The 15,291-nt window shown below is 22.3% G+C and overlaps 2 protein-coding genes across 2 annotated transcripts; both read right to left on the bottom strand.

Moving 5' to 3' along the window:
• Positions 1-1,439: 1,439 nt before the first annotated feature.
• Positions 1,440-4,612, bottom strand: LOC122848159 (endocuticle structural glycoprotein SgAbd-1-like). The gene is made up of 4 exons (XM_044146024.1): positions 4,478-4,612; positions 4,202-4,335; positions 2,857-3,046; positions 1,440-2,246 (listed from the first exon to the last, which is right to left on the bottom strand). The coding sequence occupies exons 1-4, from the start codon at positions 4,487-4,489 to the stop codon at positions 2,151-2,153; spliced, it is 432 nt and encodes a 143-aa protein (XP_044001959.1). The 5' UTR covers positions 4,490-4,612; the 3' UTR covers positions 1,440-2,150.
• A 4,626-nt stretch (positions 4,613-9,238) lies between these two features.
• On the bottom strand, positions 9,239-10,042 carry LOC122848160 (cuticle protein CP14.6-like). The gene is made up of 3 exons (XM_044146025.1): positions 9,934-10,042; positions 9,549-9,804; positions 9,239-9,463 (listed from the first exon to the last, which is right to left on the bottom strand). Exons 1-3 carry the CDS (start codon positions 9,943-9,945, stop codon positions 9,333-9,335), a joined length of 399 nt encoding a protein of 132 aa, XP_044001960.1. The 5' UTR covers positions 9,946-10,042; the 3' UTR covers positions 9,239-9,332.
• Between the last annotated feature and the right edge of the window lie 5,249 nt (positions 10,043-15,291).

The following is a 15,291-nucleotide window of genomic DNA, read 5'->3' on the forward strand; positions in this document are numbered from 1 at the left end:
TATCGAATATTGTTTTGAGCAGTACAAATGGTAACTGTGAATTATTAAATAACAAAAAATAATTTTTTTATAACTAAAATAAAGCTTTTATTATTGCATTATAAAATTAATAATAAATTTTTTATTGTCATTGTTTTATCAGCCAGGTAGTTGCAACAATTTACACTGAGAAAATTATTTTTTTTTTCATCAAATATTATTTTAATTTAATAAATTTTACATTTGGGTATAATAAAATTTTAAAATATATATTTTACATTAATAAACAATTAATTTAAATGCTTTTTATAACAAAATTAATATTTTTATTTATCAAATTAAATTAATTCAATATTATTTCAAGCAAATTAATTATTTTTTTTCGATATTTTTTACATCAAATAGTTTCTTTGAAATTATAATAGAAGAAAAATAATCAATTTTAAAAAATTTTTCAAGTGAAAATCGTTAAAAATATTTATAAACTTGATACATCTAATGATCATCTAATTTTCTAACGCTTGTTTCTTTTTTTTTTCTAGCTCATTATAGAAAAGATTGACAATCAAACTGATTAATTTTATTGTTTATATTATTTTCATTCTTCATGGAAATACAAGAAAAAATATAATTATTATTTGATCAAGGCTGTTCAAATACCCTCCAATGTTTCGGATAGAGGTCATTGTTAAAATTTGTAGTAAATATTTTTCTAAAATTTATTTTTTTGATACGCAATATTAAATTAATAGTGTCCAAACAATAAAAATATTATTTATTTTTCTATTATTCTCTCAAAATGTTTATTTAATTTTTTTTGTTATTTTTTGACTGAAAAAAATTATCATTCATCTGTTAAAAAATGTTGTTTTATTCTTCTCCGCATAAATTTAATAATTTTTTTATTATTGACAAATTTTTTTTATTAATTAACATCTCAATGTAAAAACCTGAATTTTTTTTTTTCTATTTTTAAATCAAAGGTGGTCCTGATGACTTGACAAGACACTTGTCTTTTTTTTTTTTTAATTTTTTCTATTTGTGATTTAAAGAACTACGACAACAACAAAAATTTTAATTTTTATAATAAAAAAAAAAAATATTTATTGTCGTTTATTCTTCAAAAAAAAAAAAATGTGTGTCCGCTCCATCTACTGTATCATAAAAGATTGATTTTTAAAATTTATTTTTTTAATAACCGAAGTTTTGGTTGAAAATTCATAATATAATTCCTAGACAAAAATTTCTATTTTGCAGAAATTTTTTTTTACAGTGCGGATAATATTCAGGGGATTTTGTACTATATATTCTCAAATTTTCAGAATTTTTCAGCTTTGCATTTGTTGTCAATTAAATAAATTCGGAACTAGGAAAATTTGCGATCTCTCCATTCGATTTACCATAAGAGACTACTTTCATCAGCCACATAACAGTAAATAAATAAATAAATAAACCAACACAACAATAACATTAAGACAATATTTATTTCAAAAATAAAAAATATATAATTAATTACAAAAAAAAAAACAATATTATTTTTATTTAATAACATAATTATAAGCATGTGTAATATCACCAATAAAAATTAAATATTTCCAGATTAAATTACCTCAATCAATCAGCGTTAAATAGAAAATATTATCAAATAATTGATGTAACATTACACATGCCAAAACGACATATTAATACTATATAAAAAAAAAAAAACAATTAATTTATATGTATGGTAAGTTAAGTGTACATATCAATGTACTCAGATGATTGTTTATAAAATTGATTATGCAAATAAGTCGTCATAGCGAAAAAGCTATTATCGCGTAAAAAAATAAAAGAGAAAGAAATATAAAAGCGAAAATTGATAGTAGTGTACAATCAGGAAGAATTAGTATTAAAAAAAATTAATTAATTATTAATGCATAATCGAGAGTAATCACATATCAATTGAAAAATAAAAGTCGTCGACATGTTACGTTTAAAATGATTGATCAATCAGTAAACTATCAAATCAATTATCTTAAAAAAAAAAAAAACATAATATTACAACGGAAATTAATATTCTGAATGGCGTGGTCCAACTAATGCGTATATTGAAAATAAAAAAAAATGTATATAGCTTTTAAATTCTTTCATATTTTGTATTAATGAAAAAAATTTTTTTTGATTAAATAAATTTATTTATTGAGACCGTAGTATCTTCTGTTGTATGGTTCCTCTTCCTCCGGATGTGCGGCGTTATGAGCCAAGGCTCTTTGAATTGCAACTGGAATCTGAAAAAAATATGTATATTTTTTTTTTTAGAATTGTAATTATGTTGTTGATATAATTTAAATGTATTTGTAATTATATTTTTTGACTAATTGTTGATCTATTTATCTGCGAAATAATTTACAATTTTTCTTTTTTTTTTTTAATAGAAAAAACGTATGGTGTAAATTAATTATAATTATTTTATTTTTTTGGTTTTTTGTTGTTTGTTCAGGTGTATTATCAAAGCCTTATGATAATTATTTTTTAATTTTTAATTTAGATGAAGATTTTTCAATTTAGAATTACAAAAAAAAAAAAAAATTTAGTAAATATATTTTTGATTTTCTAGCAATTTTCTACAGTAAAATTTAAATAATATAAAATAAATAAATTAATAATTAAATAGATAAATAAAATAATTGATAAATAAATAGATAAAAAATCCAAAAATCCAACTAGCTAAATTGATAAATAAATAAGCAAATGAAAAAAAAAAAAAATTTAGATCTATAGATCAATAAATAAATCATTAACTAACCACCAAACTAAATGAGTAAATAATCAAATAAATAAATAATAAATTCCAATAGCTAAAATAAATAAACAAATAATAAAATAAATAATATTTACTGGTGGAGGAGTTGGAAGATGATTTCCACTTGCTTGAAAACCATCTGGACCAGCAGTATATTGAACAACAATTGGTGTACCATCTGGTGCTGTATAACTATATTGTCCACGTACAATTTCAGCAGGTCCACTTGGTCCAATTGTTGGAGTACCTTGTTCAGCCACGCTAATTCCATTCTCAGTATCATAGCTAATTACAACATATACAAAACAACAATAATTATTATAATAATCATCATCAACATCATTATCATTACTCCCACGTAATTAAACAATTAAAAATAATAAATAAAAAAAATTACCTGATTAATTTTTATTTCAAAAAAATTAACAATTAAAATTCTAAAGGAATTTCTCATTTTTTTTTTAATTATATAAAATTTTTTTTTTTTTTAAATAATTAATCATTAGAGAAAAAATTATTATTAACTTAATGACAAAGTGATTTGTTAATATTTTAAATATTTTTTAAAATGTAGGTCACGTAAATTAAATTTTCAAATGAAAAATATTTTTCATAAAATTTTTTTCTACATGTTAATATGTATTTATATATTTTGCAAATAAAAATATGGATTACTTGAGTTTGTATTTTAATTGTAATTATAATTTTTATTTTTTTTTAAATTGCGCAATAATTTTTATGACGGTGTGACTATGTGCACGTGATTAACATCAAAACTAATTATCCCACACTTGAATATTTATTCATCCACCAGACCCACAGTTATTTTTTTATTATTTTAAAAATCCTTCTTTTTTTAACCACCAATCTTTCCTATTAAAATAATTTTTATATATATTCTTTTCAATTTTAATTTATACATAAAAAATAAATTTATTGATGATTTTTTCTCTCATTTTTTTATGATGTTTTACACATGTTTCTCAGTAATTTGCTTGTCAGTTAAATTAATTGAAAAATAATGTCATTGTTTATAAAATAACATTTGTAAATTTTATTTATGTGGAAATTAATATTGTGTAAAGATAAATCATTGTATTAAGATAACGAGTGTTAGAGTCGCGCGTATTTGAAAGCTTTTACTTTTATCGATGACAATTTATTTGATCATGTATTCAATATTTTAAATGACACCAGTAGCATGCCAATTGATTCATTGTATCATTTAATCATACTTAATTACTTGTTAATTATTTAAACATGATTTTTATATTTTTTTTTTTATCATCAGATTGCATAATTTAATGATCAATCAATTTTTAAATACCTCAGGCAATATAAAGTTTATAATTTCTTTTAATAAATAATTTTAATTACCATTTTTAAATAATTAAATTTATTTTATTAGTTGGTTATTTTAATAATTATTATAGTTTTTACCTGAATGCATAGGAACCATCAATATCTTGATTTTGATTTTGTCGCAAAATCGCAACTCTTCGTCCGTAATATTCTTGATTGTAAGGATATCTATATTGAGCATGGACAACAGTCATCAGTCCCAAAAATGCAATCTGCATAAATTAATTAAAAAAAGGTTAATAAAAATTAATACAAACGTTCACTAAAAATATAATTAAAAATATTTAATATTTAAAATGAATTTATAAATAATGTAGCACAATTAATAAATAGAATAAATAAATAAACACTCACGATGATCTTCATGATTGAATAAAAATCAAGGAGATAAAAATGATCGACTTAAACTTTGCTGATATCGAGTATCAAGTATTCCTGAGTGAGATTTGTTGTCTGAATATATACCAACTTGGTTGGACCCTACACTTGGTTCTTCCTTCTTGAATTTTCATTACGTCTTGTATGTAGATATACATTATTATAAATATTAAGTAATAGAGGGGATAAACTTATATGCAATGTATGCACAAGTACATATTGCAATATGGTAACACACATTGTATACGCCCATAGTATTATAAACCAAAATGAATCTTGGATTCCTGGAGTAGGGGATTTTTCAAATAGCAATTGTCTACTTTGTATATGTCTATTCAAGTATCCACTGTCTTCTGTGTATTCAAATCTCTTTTTAATTTTGTTTTTTAAGTTTTATTCTTTTTTTTTTTTATTATTTATGTTGGATCATAAAAAGTCATACTTGGATGTCATAAGTTATAGTCATTGTCTGTTTAGAGTCTTGTTTATATCGAGAAAAAAATATATTGTCCATTACCAATTGAGTACTTTTTTTTTTTTATTGTTTCTATTGGTAAACCCCTTCATTTTAATCGTCACGTTACATTATTCAATCTGTTATGGATCATCGTTAAGGGGCGTGATTTCCTTTCACCATACACACACACACATACATGAAAACTATTATGATAAAAAAAATTTAAATTAAAAATGTTAAATTACATTAGTCAATATCCTGGTCACAATTTTCTCGATGATAAGTTAATTTAGCGAGGGGAAAATTTTAAAAACGTTGGTGGAAATTTTTAAAAGTGAAATTTATAAATTCATTTGGATAGAATGTATAATCGAAAATTTATCAATGTTTTGAAAGGTAAGTAATAGTCAAATTGAAGTTGAAATAATGATATCAAAGAAATATTATACTAATTGATTGTTTTTTAAATTTATCCAAGAAATATGAGCCAAGTAAATTTGACGAAAAAAAATTAATAAAATGCAATATTTGATTTGATTATTATAATTTTAGTAAAATGTTGTAACTGTTTGACTTTTGTAATTTTTTTTTTTTTTCAACTATATATTTGTAAAACCGGATAAAAATTATTTAAATTATTCTTCATTTAAATCGCCATTAATCTAATTAATTACAAATACTGAAAATAAAATAAATAAAAAATTACAAAATATTAATGTAAAAAAAAATAAAATTTATTGACATTGAAAAATAATAATGATAAATTAAAAAAAATCATGTAATCAAAAATATTAATGTTGAAAAATAAAGCAACAATGATATTAAGTAACTAATTTTTAGTTCTAGGCTATTTTTTATAATCTATAGAACATCGAGTGAGCTGATGGTCAAGTTGGCAAGAGCCTTGCCTACAGTGCTTGTGGTCTCGAGTTCAATACAGTTTGTGAGGAGTTTTGATATAGTACTTTTAACGGTCCAACTTGTTAGATGTTTTGTGCATTAATATTTATTAGTTGCGGCTGAAAACGGTGTTGCAGGCAAATATATTCTAGCATAGACCACGTGAACAACGCACTTGGTCTATGCCAGGAAATATTTGCCTCAAATTCCTGAAACCTTTATTTTATTTTTTTTTTGAAAAAAACTAAAAAGATAATCTAACACACTTGAACATATTCTATCTATCTTTCTCTCATAATTATCGATGACAACTGTTCTTTTTAAAATAGAGAATAATTTTGACCAGATGAAACGAAAAAAAAAAAAAAAAACATTTTAAATGTTAGAAAAATAATAATATTTTACTTAAAACTATCAACGTTAAAAATAATTTACAATTAAAATATCCACTTGCAAGTGAAATATAAATTCATTAAAAATTTATCAAAACGATAAAATAATAAATTCAATTAAAAAAAAACATAATTTCTATATAATGTCAAATCAAAGGTATGATAAATATAGAATATTTAATATAAAAAATAATAATGATAAATTTAAAAAAATAATGTAATCAAAAATATCAATGTTGAAAAATAAAAAAACAATAATATTAAGTAATAAACTAATTTTTAATTCTAGGCTGTTTTTTGTAATAAATAGATCATCGAGTGAGCTGATGGTTAAGTCGGCAAGAGCCCTGCCTACAGTGTTTGAGGTCTCGAGTTCACATACCACCACAAATTCGGATAATTTTCGCTCAAAAATTCTGATATAGATTCAGGTATATGTTCAGATGTATAGTATACCTTTGAAGATGTATTCGGTTTGGTGGTGTTTGGAGGCAAATATAATCTAGCATAGACCACGTGAACAACCCACTTGGTCTACGCCAGGAAATATTTGCCTCAAATTCCTGATACTTATTTTTTTTGAAAAAAAGATAATCTAACACACTTACACATATTCTATCTATCTCTCTCTCATAATTATCGATGACAACTGTTTTTTTTTATAAAAAAAGAATAATTTTGACCAGCTGAAACGAAAAAAAAAACACATTTGAAATGTTAGAAAAATAATTATTTATAAATAATTACATGACGTTAATATTTAACTTAAAAATATAAACGTTAAAAATAATTTACAATTAAAATATTCACTTGCAAGTGAAAAATAAATTCATTAAAAATTTATCACAACGATAATATAATAATAAATTCAATTTAGAAAAATAGGATAAGCTAAAGTTTCCCTATAAAATATTCAAAAAGTAAATATTAAAAAATAATAAAATTGAGTCATTAAAATACAATGACTAATTGATTGATTATCAAATCAATTAATTTCGAATTGAACCAAAATTATTACATATAAATTATTTCGCAGGATATTTAATTTCAAGATGATTCAACCAAGCAATTATTGTTGCGTTCATTTCAACCATGAAATTTAATCCTCATATTAATTTCAATACAAATAAAAAAAAAACCAAGTAATAATATCAACAAACAATAAAGCTCAATTTAACGCAATAAATAATTTCATAAATGTTAATTGAGACATTAAAATATATTTATAAAAATCTGATACAATTTGCTAAAGATATTTATTACATCAGTGTACTCAATAACAACAACAATAATAAAAAAAAATAAAAATAAACAAATTGGTTATTGTATGAAGGAAGAAGCCGATGCTGAGGATGTTAATGAAGTAAAGATTCATGCGATTGATAAGACCATTGTGTTTTTACATGAGAATAACCGAGGTCAAAATAAAAAAAAAAATTCAAATATAAAAAAAAAATTTATTGTTAATTTTAAACATGTACGATTGTGCTCGATATCAAGTACTGATTCATTCAATGTCCTTTTTTTTTTTATATATATTTATTCATGTTTTACGTAAATTTTATATAAAAAAATAAAAAATCTTTAGATTGATTAAGGATGGATTTTCAACACAAGTGTATTTTATTTATCCTCTCTTTTTAAAAATTTAAAGAGAGATTGTTATTTAAATTTTTTTTCTTTTTATCTGTACCTAATTCATGTCCGGTTTCAGGTGAATGGTGAGTCAAATTCATGGTCCATGTAACCCAAATTTAAATGTACACAACCCATCAGAATAAATATATCAAATACTGCCAAGATGCCAAGATGCCTTGACATAAAAAAAAAAAATATATTAATTTCATTTTTGCGGAGGGTGAGGAGTAACATGTAGCCTCATTAATTAATCATCAAATATTAAATAATCCCTGATATTTATTCCATCAATCCCTTCCATCAAATAATTTATAAATTTATTAAAAATTATAAATACAATTTATATTTATTAATAAAAATATTTACACAAATTAATTGGTATTATTTATTTTAAATTATTTATAAAAATTATAAATATTTTTTTCTATTTATTTTTTTCTATGATCATCATCTAATTGCCAATAAAATATGTAATTTTATTTGCAATAATTTGAGATAGCACAATTATAATTATCGTTTGCCCTTTTATCAAGAACTTTCGTTTATTTTTTTATTTTTAATTATGTCATTTGTTAATAATAAAAAATAAAATATAGAACGTGTGAGAGATATCTTTAGGGTAAATGTGAATCTAATATTTTTATTTATTTATTATTTGTACTCTATTAAAATATAAATTTATATTTATCATGATGACTCTAATCGTCATTGATGTGTTTTTTTTTTATGTTTATATATTTTTATATTTCCATGGGTTTGACCTATTGAGTTCTTGATATTCAAATTGTGTATATATGATACGCTCATTGTAGGCGTACTGTACATATCTCGTTTATTATTTTTTCTTATTTTATTCACACTGTTAATAATGCTTTATTGCAATTTTATTTATTATTTATATTTTCAGCATTCTTTGTTGGCTTTGTTGGTTGATGGTACAATTTTAAATATATATCCACAATTTATAAATTTATATGCGTAATTTACAAGGTATTTAAATTTTTTTTTTTTTTTTTCATCTCTTGAATTATTTCTATTGTTTAATAATTTATTAGAAAAAAAATTTATCGAGTGGGATGGTATATTCCATCATTTTTATTTTCACCTACGAGTTAACTATCATGATTAAAATTGTTATTAATTTATTGTATTAATATGTCATATTTTTTTTCATTTTTATTGAATCCAATTGGCCAATGTCTCATCCTTTTTATTTATTGAATGTATATTTTTTTTTTAAATTTTTTTTAAAGCTATTAGATAATTGTGAATTTTATAACTCAAAGAAAAAATGATAGATAATAAATAAATAAATAAATGATTATAGAAATGTAAAAAATAAAAGCCAAATAATTTTTAAAATTTAAAATCTAAATTTTTATTGAGATCAAATAATAGTTCATAACATCTATACATATGGCAAGTTTACAATGATTTGATTAATTTAAAAACGTCTGTATTGTTGTTGATTGCGTTGTTCAGGTTCTGGATGTGCTGCGTTGAATTGAATTGATCTTTGGATTGCTTCTGGTACTTCTGGTGCAACTGGTAAATGTGCTCCTTGTGGTTGGAAACCTGTTTATAAATTAAAACAAAAAAAAAGAGAGAGAAAAATTGAATTAATTAATTATAAATAAATATAATTTAATTGATAAATTACCATTTTCATCAGCAACATATTTAACTTCATATGTAACACCATCTGGTCCAACATATTGGTATGATCCTTGTACAACAACAGCTTGTCCTTCTTCACCTGCTGGTCCAAGTCGTCCTTGTTCATTAACTGAAATTCCATTTTCAGCTTCATAATTGTAACTGTATGCACCATCTGGTGATGAATCTGATGCTTGGCGTAAAATTGCTACTGGTGGTTGTTGAGCATATACAGCTACAAGTATTGCCATTGATACAAGCTAAACAGCAAATTTTAATCCATCAATATTTTCACAATTAACAGCAATTTTTTTATATTTTAATTGTCTATATTTTTTACCATTTAAATTACAAAAATTTAATTTAATTTATAATATTGTGGTACTTACAAGGAACTTCATGTTGATGATTTTTTTTTTTTTTTTAGCTGTGACTAAACTGTTGAAAGATGATTACTGATTGTGATACTTTTGGTTGTGATGACCAGAGTATTTATACCTCTGATGGTCCATCTTAAATGTCCCCACTTTTTGATAAATTTTTTTTTTCAAATATTTTTATTTTAGTATATCCAAAAACTTGGATTGCCGTGAATGATGTTTCTTTATGGTGTCCGACAGATGGGGATTCTGCCAAAATTAATTTCTCCGGTTGACCTTTAGGTGAGCCTTTGGGTATCCTCTCAAATCATTGGATTGTATAATATTATCAACTCAATATTTATGTATTGCTATATATTTTTTTTTATTTTATTTTTATATTTATTTCGAGTTTTTTTTTAATTTTACGACTGGTTGAAAATATTTTTTATATTCATTTTTAAATGCAAAATTATGTAAAAAAAATAATTTTATAGTTTTTTTTTTTTCGTTTTAGAAAGACTAAAATTTGGGATAAATAGAACATTTTTAAGTTCAACTATTTGACCTTAATATTTTGAATTTCAAAATTTTTTTATATCATTTCCTAGTTGAATATTAAATGTTAAATTTAATGTCAAAGTTTGGCTTGAAAATAAACAAATTGACAAATAGAAAAAAATAAATAAAAATAATTTAAAAGTAAAAAAAAATATTACAATAATTTTTTAAACCAAAATGCAATTGTTAAATTATTTTTTTTCTTATAAAAACAATTCAATTTTAATTCATAAATTAAATAGTGTACAAGCTTTAAAATATTATCATTTTTTCGATGATAAATTACAAACAAATCTTTGTTAAAAAAATTACCAACAAATTAATAAATAAAATAGATTAAACAATTGTCAAAAGAAAAAGAAAATATAGTCTAAATAAAAAAATAAAAATTGTTAAATGCTTTATAAATTACAAAGTATTATTGTTAAATAAAAAAATAAAAAAATTTTCATTGTAGTTGCATGATAGAGTGATTATTTAAGTTCATGATCCCAAGTTTTGAATCTGATTAACACATGTTCTAAATTCTACAGTCTAAATTCCATCAAAGGTGTGTCATTTACATTTACAATTCATCTCATTGTTGATAATTATTATTCATCATTTAAAATGGAAAGTGTCAAGATGTATTAAACATGTTACATCAACCGGTTATCCATATTACGATTTTATTATTTTACATCATATTTTTATATTAAACTTTAAAATAAAAATAATCAATTTAAAATATAAAAAAACTACAAAACAAGTTGACAAAAATATATATTCTCATTAAAATATATAAAATATATTTTTTTAAATTAAAAATAAAAAACTCAATCACCTTGATCAATGATCATTTGTAAAATCAGTTTGATTATCATCACTTTCAATTTTTATCTGTCTGGTTTTTTTTTTTTTAATGAAGTAAAAATCAAAATAAAAAAAAAAATTATCATCTACCATCAAAGTGGAACCAATGAAAACGAAATTCAATAAAATAAATAAAAATTATTCAATGAAAGTCATAAAAAATCTTCAAATAAAGAAAGTATATTTTCATCATAAAAAAAAAAAAAAAAAAAAGGTCAAATTTCCATAATAAGTCAACTTAAATATTAAACTCAATAAATAAAAAAAAATTGTCATAATAAAATTTTTTTTTTCAAATGAAATTTCACTAACAATAAGTAGATTTTTTTTTTTTCCTCAAATTGACTGGTCAAATTAAATTTTTAAAAAATATTATGAAATTAATTATGGCCGTGTGTCATGAAGATTATATTTATTTATAATTTATCTTATTTTTGAATAAATTATGAATTTTATTTTATTTCAAATAAATTTAATGCATCTGGATAAATTTCAAAAAAATGTGTGCATCAGTGAATTAAAATAAAAATAAAAAAAAAAGGTTTCCAAGTACGGTGTGTGCTTGTTTGACTTGTTTGAAAGGTAACAAGAAGATTCTTTTATTACATTAACCGGACTATGTGTATAATATTGTATTTAATACTGTGTGTGTTAATGTATGAGTATTTCGTTACGTTATTAACAGGCGAAAGGCAAAGAAACATTTTAAAGTCGGCACCATCCATTCTGAAACGCCCATCCTTTCGTTTTACTGACCCCGTCGGCTTTTTACAGATTAAACTGGCACACCACACTGCATATGCCTTACTTATTTTTGCGCATATGTGGTTTTGCATGCTTCATTTGCACATTTCAATTCACAATCATTCACATGCAGTCTTTCTTCACTTTTTTCACTGATTACCTGGCTAAGTGTCATCGTCGAAATAAACTAAATGAAAGTATACACTGTAGCAAGTGAGGAATTAACTAATTGCAAGGTTATCAGGCAAGGATAATAATTATAAATAAATGGCAATGGTAAATATAGAAATAATTATTAAAAAAGGAAATTTGACGGAAAAAATAAATAAAATTCAATATTTGATTTGATTATTATAATTTTAGAGAGACATTTTAAATGGTCATTATATATGATTGTGTTTATGCTTGACAATATTAATATATAATTGAAGTAGTGATAAATTAAAATTTAAAATATGTAGCTTTTATTTTAGACACAAATAGAAGGAAAATAAAAAGCACGAGCATATTAAAATGTAGTGATCTGTTTGACTTTTGTAATTTTTTTTTTTCCGACTAGGTATATATTTGTAAAACCGGATAAATATTATTTAAATTATTCTTTATTTAAATCCATATTAATCTAATTAATACTGAAAATAAAAGAAATGAAAATTACAAAATATTTATGTTAAAAAAAATTTAATTTATTGACATTGAAAAATAATAATGAATTTTTAAAATTACCATATCATCGAGTGAGCTGATGGTTAAATCGGCAAGAGCCCTGCCTACTGTGTTTGTGATCTCGAGTTCAAAACCGATCAAAGACTCTATGTCCGTTGAGTTGAATGGTTGGTATCATCTAATAATATTCGAATAGTGGATGGGACCATCGAATAAAATTAGAGTTATATTCAATTATCAGTTAATTCGAAATAGTAGCATAGACCATGTACAGCACTTGGTCTATGCCAAATATTGAGATTCCTGAAACATATTTATATTTATTTATTTACAAGATATTCTTCAGGCTAACCATGCAGCAATATATACTCAAATATCGAAACATCTTTGTATATGAGAGAAAATAATCTAAATTGCATAACAATACTTAGTTATTATAGAAATATATTATTTTATTTTAATAATGAAATGACATAATAAGATTCATTTTATTTTTTTTGAAAAAAAGATAATCTAACACACTTATACATATTCTATCTATCTCTCTCTCATAATTATCAATGACTACTGTTCTTTTTATCATAGAGAATAATTTTGACCAGATGAAATGTAATTTACAACTAAAATATCCACTTGCAAGTGACAAATAAATTCATTAAAAATTTATCAAAACGATATAATGATAAATTTAATTTAGAAAAATAGGATAAGCTAGAATTTCCCTAAAATATTTAAAAAGTAAATATTAAAAAATAATAAAATTGAGTCATCCCAATACAACGACGAATTGATTTATTATTAAATTAATTGATTTCAAATTGAATCAAAATTGGATTAATATTTAATTTCAATTTTTGAGACATTTTAAATGATTAAAATATTTTTCTTTATGCTTCAGGATATTTTTTCATTTCGAAATTATTTATCACGATATTTTATTTTGGGATAATGTGAACGAAAAATTTGTGTCCAGGATATTTTGACCATGATATTTAATTGTGATACCTTTTCACTTTCTCATACACACATCTATATTTATACATCTTCAGTAAATTTTTTTTTTTTTATATTTAATTTTAATCAGAGATTATAATTCAAGGTCAGACAATTCAAATGCGGAAGTTATGTCTGCAAAAAATATCCTGCTGAGTCTCGTTATAAATGAAGAAAAAAATGAATAAATTTGATTTTTTATTTAATATTATTTTAATTTGATTTTAATCACATTTTTATGTTTTTCTGATGGGAGATTTTTTTTTCTGTGTCAACTGAACATCCAAAATTGCATAATATATTTTTTTTATTATCAAAAGATTCTCCAGGTAACACATATTGCAAAATCAATTTAAAAAAAAAACAAATTCAAACCGGTTATTTTTTTTTTTTATAAATATTTAGAGTAGTTTTAAAAAATTTAAAATATCAAATTAATTTTTCATCATTTGAATCTCATAACCTGATTTTATTAATATACATTACTTTTTTTTACCTGGAAATAATATAAGCCTGAATAAAAAATTCCAAATAAATCATTTCAATTTTTTTTTTAAATATTTATTAATGACTATTTTTTGAGGATGACACAAGTAAATTGATGAAGTAGCCCTAAATAAATTACCCAGAAAATAAAACCAGGCTTAAATTTATTTGACAAATAGTCCGTTGAATAAAAAAATATAAAAAAAATAAAAATAAATTAGCAAATGAATCCTGCCAATGACCCATGATGCAATATAAATTTTAAAATTATTTAATTCATAATATTACACATGTATAATGTCTGCATATTATTTAATTTAATTTACTTCAAGATATTTTAAATTTTTAATTTATATCCAATTTGCAAATATTGTAATGTCAGCAATAAAATCATTTAACTAGTAGATCGTTTAATTACGCCACGCAATATATTGCGTTACAAAAATCTCCATCGTAATTTATTTTAATTAAAAAAATATACACACGTGTTAATTTATAAACTCAAATGATTTTCGCAAGTATAAATTTTATTCATTTTATATTTTTCAATCATCATTTAATGTATTTTAATTTTTTCATAATTAATTTTTTATAAATACTAATACACATTGACAATAATTATAATAAATATTAAATTTCAAATGTGTGAATATGAAAAAATAAAAATAAAAAAAAAATGACCTCAGTGATGTGACCTCACGTTTTCACGGCTTTAAAAATTCCAATATATATTTTTTTTTCAAAATAACTATAATTTACTCGTCAATCATGTAATAATTTTTTTTTTTTTTAAATTAATATTGCTTTCACTAATATAAATAAACAAAATATAATTTATAAATATTCTCAGTGTCCTCATCATTTAATATCTCACGATTTATAAAATTAAAAATCGCGTGATATGGCACAATTATTGCTATCAAAAAAAATTCACAAAAATAATGAAATATTGTTCGTTCAATAATTATTATCAATAGTCTCATTATCGATTGCATAAATTAATATTCTGTTGATTTTGTAAAATTAAATTAAAGCATTAATTATAAACATTAAAACGTGGGACAATTTAAAATAAATTTCAAATTA

Source organism: Aphidius gifuensis, linkage group LG2 (genome assembly GCF_014905175.1).
Source record: "Aphidius gifuensis isolate YNYX2018 linkage group LG2, ASM1490517v1, whole genome shotgun sequence".
Classification (NCBI taxonomy): Eukaryota; Metazoa; Arthropoda; class Insecta; order Hymenoptera; family Braconidae; genus Aphidius; species Aphidius gifuensis.

Bases quoted from the DNA above. Each gene is read 5' to 3' on its own strand.
- LOC122848159 (XM_044146024.1), bottom strand. The intron at 3,047-4,201 runs GTAAAAACTATA...TGTTGTAATTAG, and splicing joins GATGGTTCCTATGCATTCAG to CTATGATACTGAGAATGGAA. The intron at 2,247-2,856 runs GTAAATATTATT...TATTTTTTTCAG, and splicing joins ATCTTCCAACTCCTCCACCA to ATTCCAGTTGCAATTCAAAG.
- LOC122848160 (XM_044146025.1), bottom strand. The intron at 9,464-9,548 runs GTAATTTATCAA...ATTTATAAACAG, and splicing joins ATATGTTGCTGATGAAAATG to GTTTCCAACCACAAGGAGCA.